Raw genomic sequence first — 13,284 nt, forward strand, 5'->3', positions numbered from 1 at the left:
CGGGGTGCGCTCCCGTCGCTCGGTCCCAGCGCCTGCCAACCTAGCAGTTCGAAAGCACCCCCAGGTGCAAGTAGATAAATAGGGACCGCTTACTAGCGGGAAGGTAAACGGCGTTTCGTGTGCTGTGCTAGCTTGCCAGATGCAGCTTTGTCACGCTGGCCACGTGACCTGGAAGTGTCTCCGGACAGCGCTGGCCCCCGGCCTATAGAGTGAGATGGGCGCACAACCCTAGAGTCTGGCAAGACTGGCCCGTACGGGCAGGGGTACCTTTACCTTTACTTTTGATTAAATTAACGTACTTAACTACAGTCGGATAACATTCACTGAGAAATGGGGTATATTTCTAATGCATTGGGACCTGAACGTACAAAAGGCACAATGGTGTACTATTGATGTATTGCGTAAGCATACCCCACCCCCACCCCCAGACTGTAGCCAATGATATAATTATTTATTTGATCGCTTCTTGAAAGCCTGTTGGCATGGTTGAGAAAAAATGGCTGAGGTTACTTCAAGGAAACGGTATTCTTCCCTCTTGGTACTAAACACATTTCCAGATGTACTAGAGGCAACTCCCATTTTAGGCACTACCAATACTGTATGTGAGCAATCGTGCACATGCGCACATCACCAAACCCTGAAGTGACCCAGGGTGGACAGGGGTGGAATACAGTGGTACCTCGGGTTACATACGCTTCAGGTTACAGACGCTTCAGGTTACAGACTCCGCTAACCCAGAAATATTACCTCGGGTTAAGAACTTTGCTTCAGGATGAGAACAGAAATCGTGCAGTGGCGGCGCAGCGGCCCAATTAGCTAAAGTGGTGCTTCAGGTTAAGAACAGTTTCAGGTTAAGAACAGACCTCCAGAGCTACCGGTAATTAAGTTATTAACCCGAGGTAATGGGGTGTTTGCAGGCTTTTTCAATTGCACACAATTTCACGGAAGCGAGCGATGACCCAGAATGCAAGCCCTGCACAAGTTGGGGGTTGCCTGTGTTTTCAGTGGGATAAGATATTAGATTAGTCTATTTTTCCCCAAAGTTAATGAACACATCTTGAAAAAGGGTTTCACGTAGTGTATTCCTTATAATTTAGAAAACAGTGCAGCGTTTTGTTTACTCCTGAAAGTAAATCACATTTTACAAATATTTATCAAATGCACAACATACTTAATGTGAATTAAATATAAATTACATATAAACAACAACAATAAATACAATTGTAACGAGAACCTGAAAGCTCTACATTCTAATCCTTTTCCGCTTCCATAAATAATAATGTTCCAGGTATAGTAATAACTCTGAAGTCGTGCCTGGAACAGTGGCACTCGCAGTTTGTAAACATTTATGCTGATGTCTCCTGCACTGTCATCCCGACACTGTTACAGCTGGGTTCCTTTTCTTAGTATTTGCTATCATTGTGCTGGTGAAGCAACTTTTTGGGAAACAAGAAAAGTACTGAAGTGATATTACAGTGCTGGTACTTTTGAACTAAAATCCAAATAGTAATTCTTAAAGTTCTTGTGACTGCTTTGCTCCTCACCCTCTCCATTCCAGGGGTTGCCATGCTGCCAGGAACCAATCCATTAGCATTACGTGCCAACCTGGGCACATGCTTTGTCTTGCTCAAAGCTCCGCAATGAGCTGTCACCAAGGTTTGTGCTTGACTTATCAGGGAAGACAAACCATGAACTCAGGTTTACATGTAATGCTAAGTCAAACCATGGTATAGGTGTCTGTAGCATGGTAGCTGCAGGACCAGGGTAGGAGTGAAGTGGCCCAGACTTTCTAGTTGCACACTTGCTTGTTCACGGTAAGGCATAGTTTGGCTTAGCATTTGGTGCTCTGTAAGCCAAGAAAAGGAGGCAATGTTTTATAAGCAGCTGGTTATCGTCAGTGGCCTAGACCACAAATTCAATTGTTTACATTTTCAAAAAGTCATTTTTAGCTCGTCATTCTGAAACACAAACGCGATATGCAAAAGTAGTTTTACAACTATGAAAGATAAACGATACATTTCTAGTCCAAAATGCATTTGAAAAGCACATTGTTCAAATTTATAGGGTAGGCAGTTAGGTAATATACAGAAAGCGAGGTCTTCTGCCCAGTCAGAACCAAGAAAGTACCACTGCCTAACCTCATATGACCCTAAAATTAGGGAGTTGTGCTCATTTCCACACACCCCACCTATATTTTATTTTGACAGCTATTTTACCGTTCATACACAATGGCAACACAGTAGTACCATAAAATTAATAAAGGAGGTCAACTGTAGCGTAGATGCCACCTATTGATTAGACATAAATTGTAGGCAGTGGTGTCTGTCTCTCGGACAAAAATCCAAAAGCAACAGTAGCACAGTAACTATTTTAGGGCCAATTAAAAATATCACAAAATAGTGACTAACCTGCTGAGTTCACCCTAACCCTTACAGAGCTTGTACGTAAAGCCAAACAACTTTCCAAATGTCAAGGGCAGAGTGGAAAGGGGGGGGGGGGATTGTGCTGGGTATTATGAGAAGCCCAAGTCTGCAGTTTGCTATGGTCCTGAGATAAAATGGAGATGTTATACCAGAGATGGAGAACCTCTCCCAGATGCCTTGGACTGCAGCACCTATCATCCATGACCATCAGTCATGCTGATGAGACTTGGAGTTTAGCAATATATGGAAGGTTAAAGGCTCCTCCTCATCCCTGTTTAACATGGGCTTTAAGACCTTATTTGGTGCAAAAAATAACTTGGTTCACACACACACAAAAACCAATGTTTGTCCCCCCTTTAGAAATATAAAACCTTAACCCAGGCATAGGCAAACTCCGGCCCTCCAGATGTTTGGGACTACAATTCCCATCATCCCTGACCACTGGTCCTGTTAGCTAGGGATGATGGGAACTGTAGTCCCAAACACCTGGAGGGCTGGAGTTTGCCTATGCCTGCCCTAACCCCCCAACAGTTAATCAGATCTGGCAGCAACCAAACATTCACATTGCTTGTAGGGCGGAGAACAGTAGTAACAAAAGAAGTGGTAGCCCTTGTATCAACAATGTTGGAGCTTAACTGGAGTTGATGCACTAGGCTTAGTGTCAATAAAAGCCAAACGGAGTAGTGTTCCATAGTGACTGAATACCATAGGCTAAGTCCCATCATTAGGTGGTGGGTCACCTTCCTCTAGTTTTGGGCTCCCTTATATTATTAGTTCCTTGTCCCGTAAGTGGCATTTTCAACCTCTAGCACACTGTACAGGCAGACACAGCCATGCGAACGCATAGAACTGGGGAGATCCCCCACAATTTCCCATGTATCGCATTCAGGATCGTACTTCTCAATGTTCTGCAAATACGACCCTTTGGAAGAGGAATAGCCTCCCGTCACATAGATGCATCCATTCATGACAACAGCGCCACACTCCATCCTTCTTTCTATCATATCAGCCTTCTGTTTCCACACATTCTGCTCTGGGTCATAGCAATCCGTCACCGTCGATTGTCCACCCACAAGGTACAGCTTGTTCTCCAGAGCAATGGAACACAGCCCATATTCTACAGGTAAAACAGAGAGTGCCGAAAAACACCGAATAAGCATTTGAAGAAAAGGAAGAAAAAGGGCAGGCAGAAGGATTGCTCAGTTGGTTAGAGCGTGGCGCTGATAATGCCAAGGTTGCAGGTTCGATCCCCGAATGGAACAGCTGCATACTGTACAGTGGTACCTCGAGTTACATACGCTTCAGGTTACAGACTCCGCTAACCCAGAAATAGTGCTTCAGGTTAAGAACTTTGCTTCAGGATGAGAACAGAAATTGTGCTCCAGCGACGCAGCGGCAGCAGAAAGCCCCATTAAGCTAAAGTGGTGCTTCAGGTTCAGAACAGTTTCAGGTTAAGAACGGACCTCCGGAACAAATTAAGTACTTAACCTGAGTTACCCCTGCATTGCAGGGGGCTGGACTAGATTGTCCACAGGGTCCCTTCTGTGGGAATGTTCAGGGAGGCAGGAGAGGATATATTGTTTATTAATATCCTTCCTAACTTGCACTAGCAAGTTCTATAATTTAGCAGAGTTTTAACATTCCCCTTTAAACGCACTGCTTATCATGCTTTTGTGCATTTTTTGTTACTCCTTATCATGCTTTTGTGCATAAAACCACATGGATGGAATGTGTCTGTAAAAGCACAAGATCATAAGTTTGCTGGCATTCTTGATCAACGTGATGAAATGTATGGTCATGTGTGTTCATTCCATGGGCATGCATCCATCTGTCTTCTCCAATACAGTGGTACCTCGGGTTACATACGCTTCAGGTTACATACGCTTCAGGTTACAGATTCCGCTAACCCAGAAATAGTACCTCGGGTTAAGAACTTTGCTTCAGGATGAGAACAGAAATCGTGTGGTGGCGGTGCGCCAGCAGCGGGAGGCCCCATTAGCTAAAGTGGTGACTCAGGTTAAGAAGTATTTCAGGTTAAGAACGGACCTCCGAGATGATGGATTTTTCAGAGCTATCCGACCTAATCGGAAGAGTGCGCGACCAGAAGGAGGAGGAGTATCAGGAAGAGTGGATTAAATTTAATGATACTTAGTTATATATGTTAAGTTAAATTAACTGAAAACAGCTTGCAGATACTTAATTGGCTCAGGATTTTATTTATGTTAAGTGTCGAACTAATATGTTTAATTTCATAATGTGAAGATTTAAGGATGTTAATGTTTAAGTTAAATTTTATAAGAACTGTGATTTGGAAAACCGTTAAAAGGACATACAATGAAATTCAACCAAGGGGAAGCGAGGAAGTCACTTAACAATGTTAACAAGTGTAATTTTCAATAAGGCTATGATTCATGTTTGTTTGTCTTATGTGCTTGTTTGTTTATAATGTTGTGAAAACCAATAAAAATCTTTTTTTGGGGGAAAAAGAACGGACCTCTGGAACGAATTAAATATGTAACCAGAGGTACCACTGTATAGATTCCTGGTAAGATCCCTTATTTCCCTCTTAAAAAAATAAACACGCCACAATCTTGTTTAAGATATATAAAAGTAGTTTATTCACATCATCAGTTCACAGTTGGATCCCTGAAGGCAGACCTAGTTACATGTGGATCTACCCAGTGACTGCAGACTGACAGTCACGGCAGCTCACGCGACGAAAGGAAGATGGAGAAGGAAGGGATCTTACCAGAAATCTATGGTGAGAAACTTAAACAAGCTTGCAACCAGCTACACGCTGTGCCTTTAAAGGGGAATGTTAAAACTCTGCTAAATTATAGAACTTGCTAGCTCAAGTTAGGAAGGATATTATTACTAAACAATATATCCTCTCCTGCTTTCCTGAACATTCACACACCTTCCAACTCTACAGTCCCTAAATGGTAGTAATACAGCGGGAGCAGAGTGTGTGGGCCATAATACAAAAGCACTGGGGGAAAACTGAAGAGGCAGAAACAGCAAAAGAAGGGGGAGCAGCAGGTTCTGTGAGTCAGCAGTGGGCTCCCTGCAAGGAAGTGGGTTACTCAACAATGCCTGTTAATGCCCTAGTATTGCTAGTTGGCTGTGAGCTTTTGAATGTTAACGTGTGGGTGCAAATCAGCAAAGCAGCTGCAGATATTTCTTTTCTTGGACGGAAAACAGGCAAATTGCTGCTTTTGGAAGGCAATTATTCAAACCACCGAGCGGAAGTAAAGCTTACCTGGATACGGACTGGTGGTGATGACATTCCATTCATTAATATTAGAGTGGTAACTTTGAACTTTGTCGTAAGTGCAGCTTCCCCGATAACCGTAGTGACCTCCAGTGACATAGATAACTTCGTTCAAGACACAGGCTGTGGCATTCCCAACCCCTAATTAATAAAAACTGAAATTGCTAAAAAGCTTTAAAACGGAGTAACATTCACCATCAAGTTAGTAATACAACTAATATATAAATAATGAAAACAAAAAAAATTCCTTCCAGTAGCACCTTAAAGACCAACTAAGTTAGTTCTTGGTATGAGCTTTCGTGTGCATGCACACTTCTTCAGATATCTGAAGAAGTGTGCATGCACACGAAAGCTCATACCAAGAACTAACTTAGTTGGTCTTTAAGGTGCTACTGGAAGGAATTTTTTTTGTTTTGACTATGGCAGACCAACACGGCTACCCATCTGTAATATAAATAATGGTACAATATATAAGCAATGATATAATGGTATAGAAATACAGAACTATAAATTCAAGATTTAAAATTATTTCAGAATAAATTATAAAGGTAAAGGTACCCCTGCCCGTACGGGCCAGTCTTGACAGACTCTGGGGTTGTGCGCCCATCTCACTCTAGAGGCCGGGGGCCAGCGCTGTCCGGAGACACTTCCGGGTCACGTGGCCAGCGTGACAAAGCTGCATCTGGCGAGCCAGAGCCGCACACAGAAACGCCGTTTACCTTCCCGCTAATAAGCGGTCCCTATTTATCTACTTGCACCCGGGGGTGCTTTCAAACTGCTAGGTTGGCAGGCACTGGGACCGAGCAGCGGGAGCGCACCCCGCCGCGGGGATTCGAACTGCCGACCTTTTGATCGGCAAGCCCTAGGCGCTGAGGCTTTTACCCACAGCGCCACCCGCGTCCCTATAATAAATTATACCGTACACTAAAGGCTTTTTCTGGTTTATCTTGGAAGTTTTTCCAATAATTTTATATATGTGCATTTGGTCACAGTGCTTAAGAAGAAACAAGGTAGGTATGGCAATATATTCTGCTGATCAAGCTTGTAAGTGAGAATGCACAAGTTTGTATATTTTCATTTGAAATTTGTTGAGGAAGGCCACACAAGAACTTCAAATGATTTAACAGAAGACAATAATATCCAAAACATTAAGAGAAATGTGGTCCTGATAACGAGTTATGAACAGCTAATAAGCACAATGAATGCACTTGAAGCTTAAGCTACAGTGATAGATTGTAGATTCAGGTAGGTAGCCGTGTTGGTCTGACGCAGTAGAAATATAAAAATTGTCCAGTAGCACCTTATAGACCAACTAAGTTTGTTCTGGTATAAGCTTTTGTGTGCATGCATGTATCTGAAGAAGTGTGCATGCACCCGAAAACTTATACCAGAACAAACTTATTGTAAGATTGCGTTGGAGCAGAAATTCCGTTGTAATAGTCAAACATACATTCTAAGTGAAAAAGGCAACTGACAATGTTTCTTCACTCAAGCAATTGCATCTCACACATTTCTTTTCATGGGCAGAAGGCTGATCAGGCTGTCTTTTAAAAGCTTGAACAAAAAATAAATTGTGTATCCTAGGGGAGAGGGGAAAAAATATTCATAGATTTTTTTAAAAGACACATGCGAAAATACGAATAAGCATGCAATATTCCACCTACCTTTAATCATGTTTGCAATAGGGACCCATATCTTTTTTAAAGGGTCATAGAATTCTGCTTCTTCAGCTGGAGCCCCTTTTCTGTAACCCCCTAAAGCATAGATGCAGCCGCTCAAGGTAACTGCGCAGTGGTAGTACCTTGCGTTAAGCATCGGGCAGCCTTCAACCCATTCATCGGCTTCACAGTTGTATATCCACATGACATCGAGGGATTCTATATTGTCTGTTCTATAGCCGCCTGTCACATAAATGTTGGGCCCCAGACTAGCAACTGCATAACTTTCCCTCGCGTGGTCCGGCATGTCAGCTCCCTGGATCCAGACATTGGCGACTGGATCCCATGCATGCACCTCAGATAAAGGATGCCAGTAGTACCCTCCAATCACGTACATTACAGCCGTAGACTTCGTAGGAACTGCTTTTGGGTTGGGGCGCAGCGCGTTGTGTATTAGAGACCGGATCTTGTTTTCATTCAGCCGGCTTTTCTTGTGCAAGCTTAAAGCTGACCTCAGATACATTTCATCTAAATCTGCTTCGAGGCAGCTCAACAGATCATAAATGCACTCGATTCTCTTTTCCACGTCGTAGGCTATCCACTTAACAATGGGTTCCACGGCTGCCCCCTCTTTCCAAAGGCCGAGGTTCTTTCTGGAGAGAATAAACTGGAGCTTCTCGCTGCTGATTTCCAGAAATTCTTCCTGCGCCCACACCTCATCAAATCTCGATAACAATATCCTTCTAGATTCCTTCTCCAGCTCTGAGCAGACGTGGTATTCTGCAAAGGAGTGCATTCCTAGGCAGTTGTCGACATCCAAGTGCCGTATCAGAAACCGCTCACAGGCTTTTTTCACCGGGGCAAACTGAAGGAGGTCCGCTGCTTGGAGCAGGCTTTGGACATTTCTCTTTGTTATTTGAATCTCTGATGTGTAAGCGTAAATCACCAGGGATTCCAGTATTGTGGGACTGAGCCCAGAAAGTTTGACCTGGTTCTTAGACTTCTCTTTCATGTCAGAGGTGAACATGGCCTTGAAATAGTTGCTGCAAGCAGCTAGCACAGCTTTATGGCAATGGAAAACTATGCCTGACGCACACTGAAGGGCAATATCAGTGAATACACCTTCAAGGTAGAATGTTCTGAATGCATCCAAGAACTCCACAGGATGAGAGCTGTCTCTGTATATATAGGTATATTCCTCCTGCTCAGTCAGTGCCATCACTGCAATAAAATGTCAAGAAATGGTAAAGAAATGAAGATGGTAGAGCCTCCTTATGCAGAAGTAAGCCCTACTGAATTAATATACAGTGGCACTTCGGTTTTAAGAACGGACCTCCGGAACGAATTAAGTACTTAACCCGAGGTACCACTGTACATTAAGAAAATATCAAAGTAGGATACATCATCAGGCACTAACCATCTTGTTTAACAATGGAACAGCATCAAATTATCTCATACAGTGCTCTATTTCTCTTGAAAGAAAGAATATATACTGTATAAACAAACATATTTATATAGCAATACATTTCTCAATTAACAGGCACGATGGGATGGTTAAAATAGAAATAAAATAAAATTTTGACTTCACAGTTTCCAAAAACTTGTATTCGGTTTCAATGACCAATCAGTGATTATTATTTTTTTAAGCATATGAAACACGAATCAGTACAATCCTAAGCACACTTATCCGGGAGTAAAACCCAAGCAACACAATGGAGTTTACTTCTGAGAGGACATGCGTCGTAGGATTGCATGGCTAGTAGGGAGTGACTCCCGTTTAATGTAATGGGTCTTACAGCGCTACATTAAACAGGCTTACTTGGAAGTAAGTCCTAGGTGGAATCAAGACACGTATAAAAAACATTGTGAAAATTCTTATTTATTCTTATTCTATCTGACTTTTAGAAGACATCTGAAGGCAAGTTTTTAATGTTTGATGGTATTTTTAATATTCTGTTGGGAGCCACCCAGAGTGGCTGGGGAGACCCAGCCAGATGGGTGGGGTATAAATAATAAGTTATTAAAATTATTAAATGCTTTTAAAAAAAAGTTTTGAAAAACATATATTGAATTTTCCATAGCTCACCGTCGCCATCTAGTGTCACATTTGTACAATGCAACTTTACAGCACCCTCGGAACGTTTTATTTGCAGCTGCGTAACCTACTGAATAAAAAGGGACGCGGGTGGCGCTGTGGGTTAAACCTCAGCGCCTAGGGCTTGCCGATCGCATGGTCGGCAGTTCGAATCCCCGCGGCGGGGTGAGCTCCCGTCTTTCGGTCCCAGCTCCTGCCCACCTAGCAGCTCGAAAGCACCCCTAAGTGCAAGTAGATAAATAGGTACCGCTTTACAGCGGGAAGGTAAACGGCGTTTCCGTGTGCTGCGCTGATGCTGGCTCGCCAGAGCAGCTTCGTCACGCTGGCCACGTGACCCGGAAGTGTCTCCGGACAGCGCTGGCCCCCGGCCTCTTAAGTGAGATGGGCGCACAACCCTAGAGTCTGTCAAGACTGGCCCGTACGGGCAGGGGTACCTTTACCTTTACCTTTACCCTACTGAATTCAATGGGGAGTCTTCCCCCATTAAGTGGGATTGCAACTTCTCTTCCTTAGGATCACGGGATGCAGCACCACACACGAGAGCGCAAGAAAGTCTGGGCTCCTGCTGCTATGCACACGTTCAAAAGCACAGCGCCTGCCAGGGCCAGATTTAGATTTGATGAGGCCCTAAGCTACTGAAGGTAATGGGGCCCTTTATACGTCCAGCTGCCCTTTGTCAACAACAAATTGTCACTGTTTTTTTGTGTGTCGAATACATGCTATATGGTAATTTACGGACCTATGAGGTATCCAAAGCCATTTGCACATACCAAAATATGCATTTTATCAAAATCATTGTTGAACTGAAATACAATTAAGAAGTATATTAATAGTAAAATACAATTATGTTACAGGGAACCAGGCAGGGTGCCTTCTCGGTAGTGGCGCCCGTCCTGTGGAACGCCCTCCCACCAGATGTCAAAGAGAACAACAACTACCAGACTTTTAGAAGACATCTGAAGGCAGCCCTGTTTAGGGAAGCTTTTAATGTTTGACATTGTATTTTAATATTTTGTTGGAAGCCGCCCAGAGTGGCTGGGGAAACCCAGCCAGATGGGCAGGGTATAAATAATAAATTATTATTATTATTATGAAGTATATTAATAGTGAAACACAAGATGTATATTAATAGTGAAATAATTATTAAGCTTTAACTTAAAATGATTTTTTATCATTTTTTATCATTTTATCAAGACGTCTGAAGGCAGCCCTGTTTAGAGAAGCTTTTAATGCTTGATGTATTACTGTATTTTAATATTTGGTTGGAAGCCGCCCAGAGTAGCTGGGGAAGGCCAGCCAGATGGATGGGGTATAAATAAATTATTATTATTATTATTATTATTATTATTATTAAGAATATTAATAGTGAAACACAATTAAGAAGTATATTAATATTGAAATAATTAAGCTCTAACTTAAAATGATTCTTTATTCATATCAAAATAATGCAAACACACTGGCATTTGGAAATAACAATTTTAGAAACACAATTTACAGACTCATATTTTTTTTGGGGGGGGGGCCAAGAGAGTGGGGCCCTAAACTATAGCTTGCTTAGCTTATACCCAAATCCGAAACTGGCGCCTTCAGACAAAAGCCAGCAGTTTGTCCTGCACCGGCAGCGAGACAAAAGGGAGCCAATTCGAAGTCACGCGTCTGCCGCGTTTCGTTCCGCGCGCTCGGGAAGACGACTAGTAGGAAAAAACGCCCCCGATAGGAAACGGGCTGGGGGGCCTCGGTTTGGGGAGAGCGACGGTGGTCGCCTGCCTCTCCAGACATTTCCCAAAGGCCGAGAGCGCGACCCAAACAGACACCCCTCTCGCTCGCGCGTGTATCGTGACAGAGACGCACCCCGCCCCACACAAACAAACACACAGCGGCGCGCGGCGCGGAGACCCACCTGCTCTCCACGCGCAACCTAGGCGGCGGCGGGAGCGCGGAGGAGCTCGGCCGGAGGAGAGGCGCGCGCCCGCTTCCCGAAATTAAGGGAAAAAGCGCGAGACAAAAGGCTATCGCCTCAGGCTGCTGCGCGTGGAGCGCGCGCTCCCCTCAGGATGGCCCTTGTGCGCGCATGGAGGAGGGGTCCTGTCATTATTGGGGTTGCTGGAGGAGAGACCCCGCCAGTTCGCGTGACTTGCTGCTGCCTCGTCCTCTCTTCTGACCGACGGCGCCCGAGGGGGACCTGCAAAAAAATGGGCTCGCTGCGCGCCGGCGGCTGCTGCGCCCCCGGGCGACCGGTTGCAATTCCTCCGCGAGTGTCAGAAGTATTGGCCGCGGATCTTCTGGGGAAAAGCAAAGGCGGCGGCGCTTTCCTCAGGCAGCAGCACCCGGCGCGACCCTTTCTTTGACCATCTTTGGGAAGAAGAGGCGCCGCTTGCCAAGCTGTCCGCGAGCAGATGGCCTGCACGGCAGCGGCAGAAGCACCGGCAGCAGCTCCTATTTTGGTGCCTCGGCTGCCTCTCCCTCCACCCGCTGCTCCCTGGAGGCCGAAGGCAACGAGGGCCTTTTAATAGCTTCTGCCTCAGGCTTTTGAATTATGGTGTTGGAGGAGACTCTTGAGAGTCCCATGGACTGCAAGAAGATCAAACCTCTCCATTCTGAAGGAAATCAGCCCTGAGTGCTCACTGGAAGGACAGATCCTGAAGCTCAGGCTCCAATACTTTGGCCACCTCATGAGAAGAGAAGACTCCCTGGAGAAGACACTGATGCTGGGAAAGATGGAGGGCACAAGGAGAAGGGGGAGACGGAGGACGAGATGGCTGGATAGTGTTCGCGAAGCTACCAGCATGAGTTTGACCAAACTGCGGGAGACAGTGGAAGACAGGAGTGCCTGGCTGCTCTGGTCCATGGGGTCACGAAGAGTCGGACACGACTAAACAACAACAACAACATAAATAACCCAGAGATGCATTTTAAATAAAAGGACACATTCTACTCATGTAAAAACATGCTGATTCCTGGACTGTTCGCAGGCCAGATTTAGAAGGCGATTGGGCCGTATCCGGCCCCCGGGCCTTTGTTTGCTTACCCATGACGTATAAGCTAAACAAGCTATAGCTTAGGGCCCCACTCTCTTGGGGCCCCCCAAAAAATGTAAAGGGAAAAAACTGGATGTACATTTCCAAAATATAAGATAAAAAACAAATAAAATAAAACCTACATACAGCAAGGGTGTTTTGTGTTGTGTAGGCTCCTGTGGTGTAAGTCATGGTCCCCGGCTGGTAGCCTGCTCCCTAAAATATCACTGGTTTGCTCATTTCTGTATATAGGGTGCCTACATTCTGCATGGGCTTTAGATACCTCTTAGGTCCGTAAATTACCATATAGCATATATTCAACACAAAAAACAACGACAATTTGTTGTTGACAAAGGACAGCTGGACATATAAAGGACCCCATTACCTTCAGTAGCTTAGGGTCTCATCAAACCTAAATCCAGCCCTGGGTGTGTGTTTTTGCCTTGCCCAGTCCCTGTCCAGCCAGAGCCCACATTGCAGGCTGCTTGCTGCTGCACAGAACTTAATGGGAGCCACCAAGAACCAATGAAGCTCTCCTCAATATAGGAAAAATAAGGGTGGTTGGCTTTTGCTGCCCAACGGTGCAAGGGAATGCGTCCCCTAAGTCCATGATCGGTCAGAGATGAATGGATGGAGGCCGGATGCAGCGAAAGTAAGGCAGATCTTTACTTTCTTCTGTTGCAAGAGTTCCTTCCCCTGCTAGCAAGGAGGCAAGAGAGACCCAGAACCTAAAAGAAACTTCTCTTTTAAGGGTTTGCATTTTGGCGTGGAGAAAGGAGCACATCCCATCTATAAACGGCCAGAAATTACATCACACAAG

The 13,284-nt window shown here is 44.6% G+C and overlaps 1 protein-coding gene across 2 annotated transcripts; it reads right to left on the reverse strand.

The window, feature by feature from the left end:
• Positions 1-1,063: 1,063 nt before the first annotated feature.
• Positions 1,064-11,457, reverse strand: KLHL23 (kelch like family member 23). 2 transcript variants are annotated; one of them, XM_028750156.2, is made up of 4 exons: positions 11,348-11,457; positions 7,359-8,573; positions 5,683-5,835; positions 1,064-3,540 (listed from the first exon to the last, which is right to left on the reverse strand). In XM_028750156.2, exons 2-4 carry the CDS (start codon positions 8,569-8,571, stop codon positions 3,194-3,196), a joined length of 1,713 nt encoding a protein of 570 aa, XP_028605989.2. In that variant the 5' UTR covers positions 8,572-8,573; positions 11,348-11,457; the 3' UTR covers positions 1,064-3,193. The 2 variants fall into 2 exon arrangements, with proteins under 2 accessions (XP_028605989.2, XP_077773272.1); XM_077917146.1 differs by lacking the exon at positions 11,348-11,457 and adding an exon at positions 11,013-11,313.
• Positions 11,458-13,284: the final 1,827 nt, after the last annotated feature.

This window comes from Podarcis muralis, chromosome 1, assembly GCF_964188315.1.
Source record: "Podarcis muralis chromosome 1, rPodMur119.hap1.1, whole genome shotgun sequence".
Classification (NCBI taxonomy): Eukaryota; Metazoa; Chordata; class Lepidosauria; order Squamata; family Lacertidae; genus Podarcis; species Podarcis muralis.

Excerpts from the sequence above, each read along its gene's own strand:
- KLHL23 (XM_077917146.1), bottom strand. The coding sequence starts at position 11,226 with ATGTCTGGAGAGGCAGGCGACCACCGTCGCTCTCCCCAAACCGAGGCC. Across the intron at positions 8,574-11,012 it reads GGCGCCAGTTTCGGATTTGG|TGATGGCACTGACTGAGCAG; the intron begins GTATAAGCTAAG and ends ATTTTATTGCAG. Across the intron at positions 5,836-7,358 it reads TATTGCAAACATGATTAAAG|GGGTTGGGAATGCCACAGCC; the intron begins GTAGGTGGAATA and ends TTTATTAATTAG.